The sequence below is a fragment of the Bombina bombina genome, chromosome 2 (assembly GCF_027579735.1).
Source record: "Bombina bombina isolate aBomBom1 chromosome 2, aBomBom1.pri, whole genome shotgun sequence".
Taxonomy (NCBI): domain Eukaryota; kingdom Metazoa; phylum Chordata; class Amphibia; order Anura; family Bombinatoridae; genus Bombina; species Bombina bombina.
The window spans coordinates 572,532,857-572,549,151 of NC_069500.1; the positions used below are offsets into that span (position 1 = coordinate 572,532,857).

Sequence of the window (16,295 nt, forward strand, 5' to 3'; positions counted from 1 at the left end):
GTGCAGTTTATTCTGCTATCAGGTATGTGCAGTTATAATTTTTTCTAGAGATGGAAAACACTAGAAAATGCTGCTGATACCGGATTAATGTAAGTTAAGCCTGAATACAGTGATTTAATAACGACTGGTATCATGCTTACTCCCAGGGGTAATACCCTTATGATATTTACAATATAAAACGTTTGCTGGCATGTTTAATCGTTTTTATATATGCTTTGGTGATAAAACTTTATTGGGGCCTAGTTTTTTCCACATGGCTGGCTTAAATTTTGACTAGAAACAATTTCCACTGTTGTAGTATAAAGGTTACAGTTGGTGCAGTTAAAATTACAAACTGTGACATCCAGCTTCCCTCAAAGGCCCTCTGAATGCTATAGGACATCTCTAAAGGGCCCAAAGGCTTTCCAAAGTCGTTTATTGGGGAAGGTAGGGCCACAGCTTGCTGTGGCAGTTGGTTGTGACTGTTAAAAAACGTCTATTTCGTTTTTTTGATCCGTTTTTTGAACTAAGGGGTTAATCATCCATTTGCAAGTGGGTGCAATGCTCTGTTAGCCTATTATACACACTGTAAAAATTTAGTTTGATTTACTGCATTTTTTCACTGTTTTTCAAATTCTGACAAAATTTGTTTCTCTTAAAGGCACAGTACCGTTTTTTATATTTGCTTGTTAACTTGATTTAAAGTGTTTTCCAAGCTTGCTAGTCGCATTGCTATTCTGTATAGACATGTCTGACATAGAAGAAACTCCTTGTTTATTATGTTTAAAAGCCATGGTGGAACCCCCTCTTAGAATGTGTACCAAATGTACTGATTTCATTTTATGCAATAAAGATCATTTTCTGTCTTTAAAAAATGTATCACCAGAGGAATCTGACGAGGGGGAAGTTATGCCGACTAACTTTCCCCACCTGTCAGACCCTTTGACTCCCGCTTAAGGGACTCACGCTCAAATGGCGCCAAGTACATCTAGGGCGCCCATAGCGTTTACTTTACAAGACATGGCGGCAGTCATGGATAATACACTGTCAGCGGTATTAGCCAGACTACCTGAACTTAGAGGTAAGCGAGATAGCTCTGGGGTGAGACAAAATGCAGAGCATACTGACGCTTTAAGAACCATATCTGATACTGCCTCACAATATGCAGAAGCTGAGGAAAGAGAGCTTCAGTCAGTGGGTGATGTTATTGACTCAGGAAAGATACCTGATTCTAATATTTCTACATTTAAATTTAAGCTTGAACACCTCCGCGTGTTGCTTAGGGAGGTTTTAGCTGCTCTGAATGACTGTGATACCATTGCAGTGCCAGAGAAATTGTGTAGACTGGATAAATACTTTGCAGTGCCGGTGTGTACTGATGTTTTTCCAAATACCTAAAAGGTTTACAGAAATTATGAATAAGGAATGGGATAGACCAGGTGTGCTGTTCTCTTCCCCTCCTATTTTTAGAAAAATGTTTCCAATAGACGCCACCACATGGGACTTATGGCAGACAGTCCCTAAGGTGGAGGGAGCAGTTTCTACTCTAGTAAAGCGTACTACTATCCCTGTCAAGGACAGTTGTGCTTTTTTTTTTTTTTTTTTTTAGATCCAATGGATAAAAAATTAGAGGTTACCTTAAGAAAATATTTATTCAACAAGGTTTTATCCTACAGCCCCTTGCATGCATTGCCCCTGTCACTGCTGCTGCGGCGTACTGGTTTGAGTCTTTGGAAGAGGCTTTACAGGTAGCGACTCCATTGGATGACATACTTGGCAAACTTAGAGCACTTAAGCTAGCCAATTCTTTTATTCTGATGCCATTGTTCATTTGACTAAACTAACGGCTAAGAATTCTGGTTTTGCTATACAGGCGCGCAGAGCGCTATGGCTTAGATCATGGTCAGCTGACGTGACTTCAAAATCTAAGCTACTTAACATTCCCTTCAAGGGGCAGACCCTATTCGGGCCTGGTTGAAGGAGATTATTGCTGATATCACTGGAGGAAAAGGTCATGCTCTTCCTCAGGACAGGTCCAAATCTAGGGCCAAACAGTCTAATTTTCGTGCCTTTCAAAACTTCAAGGCAGGTGCGGCATCAACTTCCTCTAATAATAAACAAGAGGGAACTTTTGCTCAATCCAAGACGGTCTGGAGACCAAACCTGACATGGAAAAAAGGTAAGCAGGTAAAAAAACCTGCTGCTGCCTCTAAGACAGTATGAAGGAACAGCCCCCTATCCGGGAACGGATCTAGTAGGGGGCAGACTTTCACTCTTTGCCCAGGCGTAAGCAAGAGATGTTCAGGATCCCTGGGCGTTGGAAATTATATCCCAGGGAAATCTTCTGGACTTCAAAGCTTCCCCCCCAAAAGGGAGATTTCACCTTTCACAATTATCTGCACACCAGATAAAGAGAGAGGCATTCTTACACTGTGTACGAGTCCTCCTAGTTATGGGAGTGATCCATCCAGTTCCAAAGGAGGAACAGGGACAGGGTTTTTACTCAAATCTGTTTGTGGTTCCCAAAAAAGAGGGAACCTTCAGACCAATTTTGGATCTAAAGATCTTAAACAAATTCCTCAAAGTTCCATCGTTCAAGATGGAAACTATTCGTACCATCCTACCACTGATCCAGGAGGGTCAATATATGACTACAGTGGATCTAAAGGATGCTTATCTTCACATTCCGATACACAAAGATCATCATCGGTTTCTCAGGTTTGCCTTTTAAGACAGGCATTACCAGTTGGAGCTCTTCCCTTGGGATTAGCTACAGCCCCAAGAATCTTTACAAAGGTTCTAGGGTCACTTATGGCGGTCGTAAGGCCGCGGGGCATAGCAGTAGCCCCTTATTTAGACGACATCCTGATACAGGCGTCAAACTTCCAAATTACCAAGTCTCATACGGACGTAGTACTGGCATTTCTGTGGTTGCATGGGTGGAAAGTGAACGAGGAAAAGAGTTCTCTATCCCCACTCACAAGAGTTTCCTTTCTAGGGACTCTGATAGATTCTGTAGAAATGAAAATTCACCTGACGGAGTCCAGGTTATCAAAGCTTCTAAATTCCTGCCGGGTTCTTCATTCCATTCCGCGCCCTTCGGTGGTTCAGTGTATGGAAGTAATCGGCTTAATGGTAGCGGCAATGGACATAGTGCCGTTTGCACGCTTACATCTCAGACCGCTGCAACTATGCATGCTCAGTCAGTGGAGCGGGGATTACACAGATTTGTCCCCTCAACTGAATCTGGACCAAGAGACCAGGGATTCTCTTCTCTGGTGGCTATCTCGGGTCCATCTGTCCAAAGGTATGACCTTTGCAGGCCAGATTGGACAATTGTTACGACAGATGCCAGCCTTCTAGGTTGGGGTGCAGTCTGGAACTCCCTGAAGGCTCAGGGATCGTGGACTCAGGAGGAGTCTCTCCTTCCATTAAATATTCTGGAACTAAGAGCGATATTCAAGGCTCTTCAGGCTTGGCCTCAGTTAGCAACTCTGAGGTACATCAGATTTCAGTCGGACAACATCACGACTGTAGCTTACATCAACCATCAAGGGGGAACGAGAAGTTCCCTAGAGATGTTAGAAGTTTAAAAAATAATTCGCTGGGCAGAGATTCACTCTTGCCACCTATCAGCTATCCATATCCCAGGTGTAGAGCACTGGGAGGCGGATTTTCTAAGTCGTCAGACTTTTCATCCGGGAGAGTGGGAACTCCATCCGGAGGTGTTTGCACAACTGATTCATCGTTGGGGTAAACCAGAACTGGATCTCATGGCGTCTCGCCAGAACGCCAAGCTTCCGTGTTACGGATCCAGGTCCAGGGATCCCAAGGCGACACTGATAGATGCTCTAGCAGCGCCCTGGTCTTTCAACCTGGCTTATGTGTTTCCACCGTTTCCTCTGCTCCCTCGACTGATTGCCAAGATCAAGCAGGAGAGAGCATCGGTGATTCTGAAAGCACCTGCGTGGCCACGCAGGACCTGGTATGCAGATCTAGTGGACATGTCATCCTTTCCACCATGGTCTCTGCCTCTGAAACAGGACCTTCTACTTCAGGGTCCTTTCAACCATCCAAATCTAATTTCTCTGAGGCTGACTGCTTCTCCGAGTCAGTTATTGATACCTTAAGACAGGCACGAAAGCCTGTCACCAGGAAAATTTACCATAAGGTATGGCGTAGATATCTTTATTGGTGTGAATCCAAGGGTTACTCATGGAGTAAGGTCAGGATTGCTAGGATATTATCTTTTCTCCAAGAAGGTTTGGAAAAAGGATTGTCAGCTAGTTAAGCGTCTGGCAGATGTTCCAGACGTTCAGGCATTTTGTCAGGCTTTAGTTAGAATCAAGCCTGTGTTTAAACCTGTTGCTCCACCATGGAGCTTAAACTTGGTTCTTAAGGTTCTTCAAGGAGTTCCGTTTGAACCTCTTCATTCCATAGATATCAAGCTTTTATCTTGGAAAGTTCTTTTTTTGGTAGCTATTTCCTCGGCTCGTAGAGTCTCTGAGCTATCTGCCTTACAATGTGATTCTCCTTATCTGATTTTTCATACGGATAAGGTAGTCTGCGTACCAAACCTGGGTTCTTACCTAAGGTGATATCTAACAAGAATATCAATCAAGAGATTGTTGTTCCATCCTTGTGTTACACAATTTGGACGTGGTCCGTGCTTTAAAGTTTTACTGACAAGCTACTAAAGATTTTCGTCAAACATCTACTTTGTTTGTTGTCTACTCTGGACAGAGGAGAGGTCAAAAGGCTTCGGCAACCTCTTTTTCTTTTTGACTAAGAAGCTTAATCCGCTTAGCCTATAAGACTGCTGGACAGCAACCTCCTGAAAGGATTACAGCTCATTCCACTAGAGCTGTGGCTTCCACTTGGGCCTTTAATAATGAGGCTTCTTTTGATCAGATTTGCAAGGCGACGACTTGGTCTTCGCTTCATATTTTTTCAAAATTTTACAAATTTGATACTTTTGCTTCTTCGGAGGCTATATTTGGGAGAAAGGTTTTACGGGCAGTGGTTCCTTCCATTTAAGTTCCTGCCTTGTCCCTCCCTTCATCCGTGTACTTTATCTTTGGTATTGGTATCCCACAAGTAATGGATGATCCGTGGACTGGATACACCTTACAAGAGAAAACACAATTTATGCTTACCTGATAAATTTATTTCTCTTGTGGTGTATCCAGTCCACAGCCAGCCCTGTCATTTTAAGGCAGGTATTTTTTAAATTTAAACTACAGTAACCACTGCACCCTATGGTTCCTCCTTTCTCGGCTTGTTTTCGGTCGAATGACTGGCTATGACAGTGAGGGGAGGAGCTATATTACAGCTCTGCTGTGGGTGTCCTCTTGCAACTTCCTGTTGGGAATGAGAATATCCCACAAGTAATGGATGATCCGTGGACTGGATACACCACAAGAGAAATAAATTTATCAGGTAAGCATAAATTGTGTTTTTTTGTAACTTAGTGTTTATTTTTTGTGTAACTTAGTGTTTGTTATTTTTTGTAACTTAGTTTTTTGTAACTTTGTAATTTTGTAGTGTAGATTTAAATTATTTGATTAGGGTTAGGTGTTTAAATATATAATATATTTAATTTAATTTGTAGTTTTATGTAATTTTAGTATAAAAGTTAGGTTAGATTAATCATTAATTTAATATAGTTTAATGTATTTTTATTATAATAGGGTAGGTTAATTAATAGTTTAATGCAATTTTATTATAATAGGGTAGATTAATTAATAGTTTAATATAGTTTAATGGAGCGGCGGTTTAGGGGTTAATAAGTTTATTTAGTTGCGGCGGGGGATCCGGGAGCAGCGGTATAGGGGTTAAACATTTTAATATAGTGTGGGTGTTTAGTGACAGTATACAAATAAAGCTTGGAAAAATCTGAAGAGCAGCAAGATCGATAAATGAACAGTCCGCTGCTCATCGCCCCGTACTTGGTGCACGGCTTTTTGACAGCTTTTTTGTTAAATATAGAGAGCGTATTCAGGTCACAAACTTAGACAATATCCCATTCACACCGGGGGGCTAGGCCTCGTTACTGGGAGTGTTACTCATGGTTTACTGGTCACTAAAATGGCTCTCTTTACCTTCAACCCGAGTGCTTTGCGATACATTCAGGAAGACCTACAGAGGTTCTGCTTCATTTGCAGACACCAGAATTGATGGCTAATCTCCGCTCTCTCCCTTTGGCTGCCTTCCTCTGGCTGGTGACGTCACGTGTACTCAAGTCACATGGGAGGTAGTGGGAGTTGTTGCTATAGGCTGGGGTATATGATTCGTTGGCGTGCTCACTGTGTGTCCAATACAATCCACAAGTAAAAAAGAAGAATTGTGGAGCACTGATGTGTTTCAGCTGTGTAGTCATAAACGTAGTGAAATGCAGTCAAAACACGTCAGTGGGTCAGGGGACTACCCTACCATTCTTCCTGACTTTGCTGTGATACCTGTTATATTATTATTATTATTATTATTCTTTATTTATAAAGCACCAAGAGATTCTGCAGCACTGCCCATGGGTACAAGGATAAAAGTACAATGGAGAAACAATACAATAAAAGACAACATTTTACAAACAGATACAGGGGGATTTGAGGGCCCTATTCCAATGGGAACTTACAATCTAGATGGGTAGGAGGATGGGAAACAGGAGGTGGGGACTGCAAAGGTGGAAATTATATTTGTGGGGAGATGAGGGCAACTGTTTTGTTAGTGAAGTTTATTTATTAATGAGTTGGGTGATAAGCTTCCCTGAACAAAAAGATCTTTATGGATCGTTTAAAGGAGGAGAGGTTAGGGGAGAGTCTGACTGCTCAAGGAAGTGTGTTCCAGAGGGTTGGTACCACAAGAGAGAAGTCCTGTAGTCTAGCCTGAGATCAGGTGATAGTAGAGGATAAAAGGAGAAGGTCATTTTGGGATCTTAGGGGGCAGGCTGGGGTATATTTGTTGATGAGTGAGTACAGGTAGGGCGGGGCAGCATTGGTGAGGACTTTGTAGGTCAGGGTGAGAATTTTGAATTTATTTCTGCTGTGAATGGGGAGCAAGTGAAGGGACTCACAGAGAGGCGCAGCAGAAACGGAGCATCGAGAGAGGTGGATTGGCCTGACAGATGCATTTATGATGGATTGAAGGGGAGAGATGGGGGAGAGAGGGAGGCCAGTTAGCAAGTTATTGCAGTAGTCAAGTCGGGAAATTACCAGGGAGTGGATAAGCAGTTTAGTAGTTTCGTCACTCAGAAACAGACAAATTTTGGAGATATTGCGCAGGTGGTTGCGGCAGGATGAAGAGAGCATTTGGATGTGGGGAATAAAGGACAGATTTGAGTCAAGTGTGACTCTGAGGCAGCAAACTTGGGGTGATGGGGAGATAGTGGTGCCACCAACAGTGATGGAAATATTAGAAACTGTAGTAGAGTTAAAGGGGGGGATTAGAAGTAGTTTGGTTTTGGCCATGTTTATTTTAAGGTGGTGAGAGGCCATCCAGGAGGAAATGCCAGATAAGCAGTCGCTGATGTGAGAATTGACAGAAGGAGAGATTGCAGGGGTGGAAAGGTAGATCTGGGTATCATCAGCATAGAGGTGGTAGTTAAAGCCATAGCTGTTGATAAGTTTACTCAGTGAAGAAGTGTAAATAGAGAAGAGTAGAGGACCCAGGACAGAGCCTTGAGGTACTCCAACAGACAGAGGCAATGGAGAGGAGGAGCCACCAGCAAAAGAGATGGAGAAGGATCTGTTAGTGAGATAAGAGTGAATCCAGGAGAGGGCAGTGTCACATGGAGTTTTAACAGAATTGGTCAATAAAAGTTACATTTTACAATGTTGGAAGTGCTCAATTTTTCTTCTTTTTTACTTGTGGATTGTAATAGTTTTTGCTTTCTGACACATTTCAAAGTTAGCTTTATTTTCTTTACCACTGCATCATGTGACAGCTATCAGCCAATCACAAAATGCATATATATATGGAAAGTTATTGAAAATTGTGTGCTCTGCATGAATCATAAAGTTTAATTTTGACTTTAGTGGTCCTTTAAAAACGGTGACCTTTTGTCACAAACAATTGCCTTGGAATAACAGAGCTTCTGTTAATTCTGCATATGGCTCTATCCAGTAATTATATCACCTCTCAAGAAAATTTTGTCTAGAGAAAACAGACCAAGTTTGGCTCACCTCTCCTCATAGTCTAAATTATCCATTCTCTTTGCTAGTTTTGTGGCCATTTTAGACAAAAATGATTTTTATCCTCTTTAGTAAGAAGGTCTATACAATACTTCATGGGAGGTTGTATTTAATGTAGGTTTTAGCTGTATAACTAAATATGTAATTGGTAACTTTTATAAAAATGTGCTTTCAGGAAAATATTCACTGATCATACACTTCTCTTAGGGTTGTTGCAATTTTTGTGTAATGATGTAATTTACTTGATGGACTCTGTAGTTAAATGTTTTGTAGGAGATCATATTCTTTAGTGAAAATTTCCAGGAGTGTAACACTGGTTATAAAATTTTTGATATTAGTATTCATACCTGAAATGGTGGCTCTAATTTATGAAGCCCTTTAAATTTCATGCAAATTGTATAGGTATGATTTTTTATATATGTATGAAGAATATGTATGAGAATGAACAAGAGAGACTTCCTAAAGTATATCAGCTGTTAAGTCCGGTTGCTTCAGTAAATATCTATAGTGCATCCTATTCTATCACAGGATATTTACAGTACATAGCATCCCCAGGCTTTTGAAGTCCATCCTTTGTGTTGCATGGTCTGAACTTAGGTCTCTGGGTTTATTTATCACAACTGATCCCCCTGTCTGTTGGTTTGTAGAATTTAGAAAGCAGTTGTTTTCTTAGTTGAAGTCTTGCAAAACTAGAGGTTTGTTTTCTAGAGGTGAACCCCCATCTACTCTTTGGGTCACTGTTTCTTTAGAATAAAAATATTTATAGCTTGTCAAGCTCAAATGGAATAAATAATGTATAACTGTGTTACATGCTCACAAATGTTCATCCATTATACATTAAACATAGGCTTTGATGCAAAATATAAAAAAATCTGTTGGCAAAGCATTCAAAGATGCATTTCTAGAAAATAATGTGATCTGTCCCCTTCACATCTTTCATGTTATTCCATTGTTTTGTGTTTTTCTCTAGTGTCCAATGACATAATAGGGCCGAATTATCAAGCTCCGAACGGAGCTTGATGCCCCTTGTTTCCAGCGAGCCTGCAAGCTTTCTGGAAACAGAAGAAAATAGAAGTTATGAAGCAGGTGGATCTAGATACATAACCTGTCCGCCTGCTCTGAGGCCGCAGACAGCAATCAACCCCCTGCAGGGGGCGGCATTGCACCAGCAGTTCACCAGAACTGCTTGTGCAATGCTGAATGCGGAGAGCGTATGCTGTCGACATTCAGCGATGTCTGTCGGACATGATCTGCTGATGTCAGACAGACATTTGATAAATCGGCCCCAATGTATCCAGTCCTAGACAAAGAAAAGGGAGGTTATGGAAATTATTTGGACGTTGGCAGGTGGAGTGTTTCTAGATATGCTCCATGCATCAGCTTTTTAAACAATATGTCTCCTCAGAGAGCAAGTGGTGCCTTGGTGAGATGAATCAGTTTACATAATGCAAGCTAGATATGTTCCACATGCCCATACCATACACTGTAAAAGTTAACCCTGAAATAAGAATTACTTTTACTAAAAGCATTTTTGCTAAAATTAGTGTACTGTAAACATTCTTCTATTTAAAACTGCAATGCACTAATGTACATTTAAATTTTTGGTAGAAATGTTCCTTCACATTGGGCATATGACTCCGGGCCTAATATTCAAAACCTCGCTAGCACTGTGAGAAATCAAGCAAAATCTTTGGGATTTGTTTAGACCTTGTATTGTAATGTAGGAGTCTCAGTTTCAAATAAAGAACACTAAATGGCAACATAAATATTTCTCAAGTTAAAATCTGTTTCTACATTTTTTATAGGCCTCACCAACGAGTCGTCTTAGGGCTGTGACGCACTGCAAGCAGAGCGGTGCGCAGCATGTAGATGCGGCTGTGCGCGCTCAGTGTGTCCTGCCTTTTCATCTCTGAGCACTCTGCTGCATCAGGTCGCGCAGCTGAGCTCTCGCACTGCATCACTTGCAGTGTTTCACAGCCTTTAGAATATCTCATCTGAGCCACAAGATTTTGAATCTCAGGTCCTATGTGCTTTGGGTAGCTGGTAATTGCTCATTTATAGTCTGCTTTTACAGTATCCATTTTAACAGACATTTTTTGACAAAAAGTATTAGTTTAATTTCTGGATATTTATTTTACACTTATAAAATGGGGTCTTTTAATATAATTTTATATATTTGTATCTTTTAATAATTTTGCATATCTTTAATTACAAGTTATATTCTTATTATTAGTGAAGACAATTAAATATCATAGTAAGTTCTCAAATAGCCATTTAATTAAAGTTCAGCATTAAAAATTATCATATGTATCTCAGGTGGTGTTTGGTTTCCTTTTATATGGTATTGAGATTATCAGCAGCACTTCCAATAGAATTAGATAAGCTGTCCAATTTATGTTATATCACATTACCCGAGCATCAGGTTTTGTTACACACAGATTGGTTAAACTATAGAAAAGTAGCCAGTGAAAAAGTAAAACATGGAGGCTAAACCAGGATACAACTCTGTTGATCATGCACTCTGACTGTGCACGCACAAAAACCTAAACATTGAGTAAAAAGCTTTTCAAGCAGTGGTGTTTTAAAATGAACTAAATAAACATTTTAATAGGTCAAGGCTATTGAATTAGATAAATGTAAAAATAATGGAAGACCCTTAGGAAGAATGTTATCTGATGGATTGGAATATTGCTGGTTAGAGTTCTCAATGACGGTTTTTTGCAGTAAGAAGTAAAAAATAAATCATAGTGTAGTAATTTAACAATGTAACACCATTAGCCAAATATGTAGATAATTAGAGCCCCATTTAACAAAGCCCGGATGGACAGGGTTCACTTCCACAAAACTGTCTGCCCAGGATCGCAGAAAGTGGGCAGCAATATGTTGCCCGCATTTATCATTGCACAAGCGTGTGTTCCTGGCTGTTAGGAATAAGATAAGCCTCCATCTGAAGTGTCTTCTGTAATAATGATAAAGCAATTCTAGCGTTATTTATCAAAAATGTAACTTCCCTGATATACTGAGTAATACATTTGTTGGCAAGCATTTACACATATAAATTATGTGAGGCCTGATAAACGTTTTCACTAATTAAATGGTATCAAAACCTTTACTGTTATCTTCACTTACTATTGGTAACAGCTAGAATAACCATGACACTTAATCTTAGAGAAAAGTTATATACTTGTATTGATAAGAGATATTAATCAGTAATTAGTGCAACTAAAAGTATCTATGTTCAGTTTAGTTGTTTAATCCTCCTTAGCATCGATTCTTTTTATGGATGCCTATGTAATGCAAACATATTTTGGCATGACGTAGATGATTTAATGTATCTACGTTTATATTGTAGATCTTAGAACAATACATAATTAAAGCCTCAACAACAGGTTTTGAATTTGTTACATCTTGACTTGGATTTGGTTACAGGGCCCACGACTTGGATGCAGGGTGCAGATTAGAGTTCATTGCTGCAGAGGTTAATAGTGGCGGTTCAGTCCAGAGATATAGGTGTTGATAGAAATAGCATGTTGGGTGTTAATAGATGTAGTTATTTGCAGATGACACCTTATAATATAGAGAAGAAGACACAAGCTCCAATGTATACAGGCACTAGTGTTTATATAGCAGAGGTAAAATGCTAATGTTAAAGCTTTAGCCCTGGTTAAACAGGTGTGATGGGTTAGGGATATGCTCAAAGTGTATATGGATGTTTGATAGAAAACATAAGGGAGTCAGTAATTAGTACATGCTGTTGGTTAGGGGCTTTATATATTTTTTGCATCTTGATGTACTTTTTTCAGTTACTGTGACTGACATGTTACCGAATGAGCTTGTACTAGCTATGGTTCTATTGTGTTCTTGCTCTAAAAGTGCCTTAAGTTGATTCTGTTGATTCATTTGATATATTTACATAAAGGGAGTTTATTATAAGTAAATACAAAGAGCACAGACCACATCTGAATGGGAAAGTATAAAAAGTTTAATAAAATAGGAAACATCATTGCCCAGTATTCTGGAAAGTGAATACATTGTGCTATAATCATTATTATAAAATACAATTACAGGGGATATTATATGAAAGGTTTGGTATCATTGCCTCGATCTCAAACTCTTCTTTCATTATCATGTGTTTACCTGCAAGTTAAATATGATTTTTATTTAAGGCTGATAATTTTATATGTTTTTTTTCCTGCAGACGGGAACAAGCCAGTGTCCTTTACCAGAACATTAACTTAGTGGAACCACTGTTAATCCAACAGTATGAACATGTCATTAGGAGTTTTGTTCGGGAAATCAGACTTCAGAGCACAGAAATGGAAAACCTGGCAATCACAGTTAGGAGGTTTGTAAGTTAAAATGCCTATGACATACTGTACCTATCATGTTCACTGTTTTATAGAAAACAGAACTGGCTTTAAAAACAAAACATTCATTCATTTTTGTCTACTCTATCTGTATGTGATACCATATCTCACAGATGAAGGATAAACTCAGATGCCAACAACCATGTTGTTTACAGTTATAGAGCTGTAGCATAGCAGCAATCCTGTAGCTATCAGTAGCCGTGTGCCAGCCAGCATCCAAGCCACTAAAAAACTACTGTTACATTCTATAGGAACATAATCTTCATTATGTGTGGCAGCCCATAAGGCTTCGACAGTCACCTTTCTTCTATAAGAATACTTCAGCATTTTAGGCAGACAGAACCTAATGTGGAGGTCAAACATAAACAATCCTCCTTATCCACTGCAATAAAAAGATACAACCATTGCCCTTGGGCCCTCAAACAAATTTTAACCCTATTTACTGAACTAGTATGTAAAGCCTACTAAACAAAGTTTAGTTGTTACCCAGTTTAACTACAATTAGCCCTAAGTGTAAACTGCCCCAACTGCAATTAACCCTTAGAACAGTCCTCCCATCCTACCCTCAACACTCAAGTAATTCTTCAGCTTCTTCTTGCAATCCAACAGCAGCTGTTCGTAACAACAGCATTCCTCTTTGTATTAAAAAGTTGAAGGTAAACCCGACATGCACACACTTCAGGTCTTCAGATACCGCAACTGCAATAACTTATTCTCCCCATAGACTTCAATGGAGCGTGCTGAAGAAAAAAAAACAACTAACATTTCCCCTCTGTAAACAACTTTGGAATGTAAAATATTTACAGTAAATACACAGTAAAAAAAAACATTATTAAGTTGTAAAATGTAATAACACTAATTTATCATGTTTTGAGGTAATTGAGGTGAAAGGGCTCCAGTGTGTGTGTGTGTAAATAATATATATATATATATATATATATATATATATATATATATATATATATATATATATATATACATGTGTATATATGTGTTTATATGTGTATATATGTGTTTATAATATTTTTACTTGACTCTAAGTCAAAAATTATAGCTACTTTACCTGTAATAATTGTATGACATGGTGTCTGACTGGAAATGGATATTATATAACAAGGTGTTTGACTGGAAAAGTATATTATACTGTATCTATCTATCTATCTATCTATCTATCTATCTATCTATCTATCTATCTATATATATACTGTATACACACATATCTATCTATCTATCTATCTATCTATCTATCTATCTATCTATCTATCTACATATATATATATATATATATATATATATATATATATATATATATATATATATATATATATATATATATATATTTATTTATATATATTTATTAGCCCTTTCCAGTCAAAAACCTTGTCATATACCATATACCTTTGAACCCATAACAATTTATTTTTAATACTTATATGAATAATATTTATCAGATAGTGTATACTGTTTATTTTATTTTAATGTATTTATGTTGTGTTTGGTGCATATTTTTTTTAATCCCTTACCCTTTACAAGAGATCTTCAATCGCTCAAACCCAACAAACACTTATTAAGTTTGTGCTTGAGGGGTCGTGTTTACTTTCCACTTATAATACTGTGCTAAAGTTATTGCGGTTGCAATATTTTTTATCATGGCTTGCGCTAGTGATAGAGGACCACTTGTAATCTTGCCCTCTATGGTTATTCAGTTTTACTATGGACTTGTAATATCAGATTGTGGGCTAATCTTAGCATGGTTCTGTAATAGTGCTACACTTGCAATCTAGGTCATAATAATCTTGAGTCAGCAATGCAAATTAATGTCATCCATTAATGAATTAAATCATGCAAGGTTTGCATTATACTCTCCCTTTAAAGGATACACTTTTGCAAAATAAAAACTCCCTTTCTTAAAATCCAGTATAAATTTACTTCCATCAAAAATCAATATGCAAAATACTTAGCTGGTGAATCATTAATCAGTAGCACTAGATAAGCAGAATGTTTTTGCTGAGAGTTCTGTACAAGAATAATTTGTAATACTTTAGGTGTGGGATGACTGAGCACTAGATCCAGTTTGTAAACACAGGGTGAGTTCCAATAAATGAAAAAAGAAAAACCAGACAAGATAATTACTGTAATATGAATGCTTAGCTCTAAAGCAAGATTAAAATAACAGTTTTTCCCTAGAAATCTAAATACAAATATTGCAGGTAAAGTAGCTATATTTTTTACTTATAGCTGAGTCTCTTTAAACAATAAAATCCCCAGTCCTCAAAATGCATTTTTGTTGATGCTTTTTTTAAAAATAATTTTTTGTTTGCGCTTTGATCCCAAGCGAATATGCTGTAATTCTCTGCCACGCAGTTGATGAAGTCTTCACTTTTTATTTACAGAGCTCAGGATAAAGCAGCGATGCAGCTGAGTGAGTTGGAGGAGGAGATGGATCATCGGATCCAAGCAGTTGAGAATAGAATAAAGAAAGAGGTCTGTTCACACTGTCAAATGATTTGTCTTTCATAGAGTGTGTGCAATACAGTTTTTGTTTTTAAAGGGACATGAAACCCCAAATTTTACGTTCATGATTCAGGTAGAGCATTCAATTTTAAACAACTTTCTAATTTATGTCTATTATCAAATCTTGTTTGTTCATTTGGTATCTTTTGTTGAAAAGCAGGGATGTAAGCTCAGGAGCATGGATATTTCTGGAGCACCATGGCCTCTATTTATGAAAGGTCTTGCGGACCTGATCCGACAGTGCGGATCAGGTCCGCAAGACCTCGCTGAATGCGGAGAGCAATACGCTCTCCATATTCAACATTGCACCAGCAGGTCACAAGAGCTGCTGGTGCAATGCCGCCCCCTGCTACGGCCGCCAGCAGGGAGGTGTCAATCAACCCGATCGTATTTGATCGGGTTGAATTGTGGCGATTCCTGTCCGCCTGAAACACGGGCCCACAAGCTCCATTCAGAGCTTAATAGATCGGCCCCTATATGTTATCTATTTACAAGAGCACTAGATGGCAGCAATAGTTCCTGCCATGTGGTGTTCCAGACACCTAGCTAGGTATCTCTTCAACAAAGAATACCATTGGAATAAAGAAAATTTGATAATAAGTAGAAAATTAGAAACTTTTTAAAAACTATAGAACATTTTGGGCTTCATATACCGTTAACATTATTTTTTTTTAGATTTCTCCAGCTATTTTGTGATATCAATAAGCAAAAAATGCATTTTAATAAAGGTAAATTATGTAAATTGCAGTAATGCTGATTTTATAGATTTAATAAAAGTCCACAAAAGCAGCAGCACTGTAGCAAAATAGCTTAGGTTATTGGCACCAAAGTACAAAGCATAACCACAACATTTTGGGGTGTTACCCCTTAGTCATGTGGATACTAAAAAGAGCGATACAATATAAATTGTTATACTATGCATGTCTACACTACTAAAAAGTTTATATTATATTGCTCCTTTTAGAATTTTAATAGATAACTGTATGTATTAGAAGCAATAGTATCAATAGCAATAGACTGAAACACTCATCTGTCAGTACTTCAAAGCATTATTAGGACATTATGAATGAGTTTATCTGTAGCCCAATGAAAGATAGGGGGTTTGGCAACTATTCCCATATAGTTCTTCTGGAACGAACGTCAGGATAGCTTGTATCCTCCTGAGAAAGTCTGACTGTGATAAGAAAAAACACGTTGAGGGAGAAGGGAGAGTGTGATTGGGCGGCTATTCCCAGAGGACACTAACAGC

The 16,295-nt window shown here is 38.5% G+C and overlaps 1 protein-coding gene and 1 long non-coding RNA gene across 2 annotated transcripts in view; one reads left to right on the forward strand and one right to left on the reverse strand.

Moving 5' to 3' along the window:
• RASEF (RAS and EF-hand domain containing) overlaps positions 1–16,295 on the forward strand; it is a 187,534-nt gene that overhangs the window by 45,502 nt on the left and 125,737 nt on the right. The window contains exons 2-3 of the mRNA XM_053702459.1: positions 12,364–12,510; positions 14,926–15,016. Coding sequence (XP_053558434.1) covers positions 12,364–12,510; positions 14,926–15,016 — 238 coding nt within the window. The remainder of the gene's footprint in view (positions 1–12,363; positions 12,511–14,925; positions 15,017–16,295) is intronic.
• Positions 1–16,295, reverse strand: part of LOC128649280 (uncharacterized) — a 260,717-nt gene that overhangs the window by 37,456 nt on the left and 206,966 nt on the right. The gene's annotated exons all lie outside the window — the stretch shown is intronic.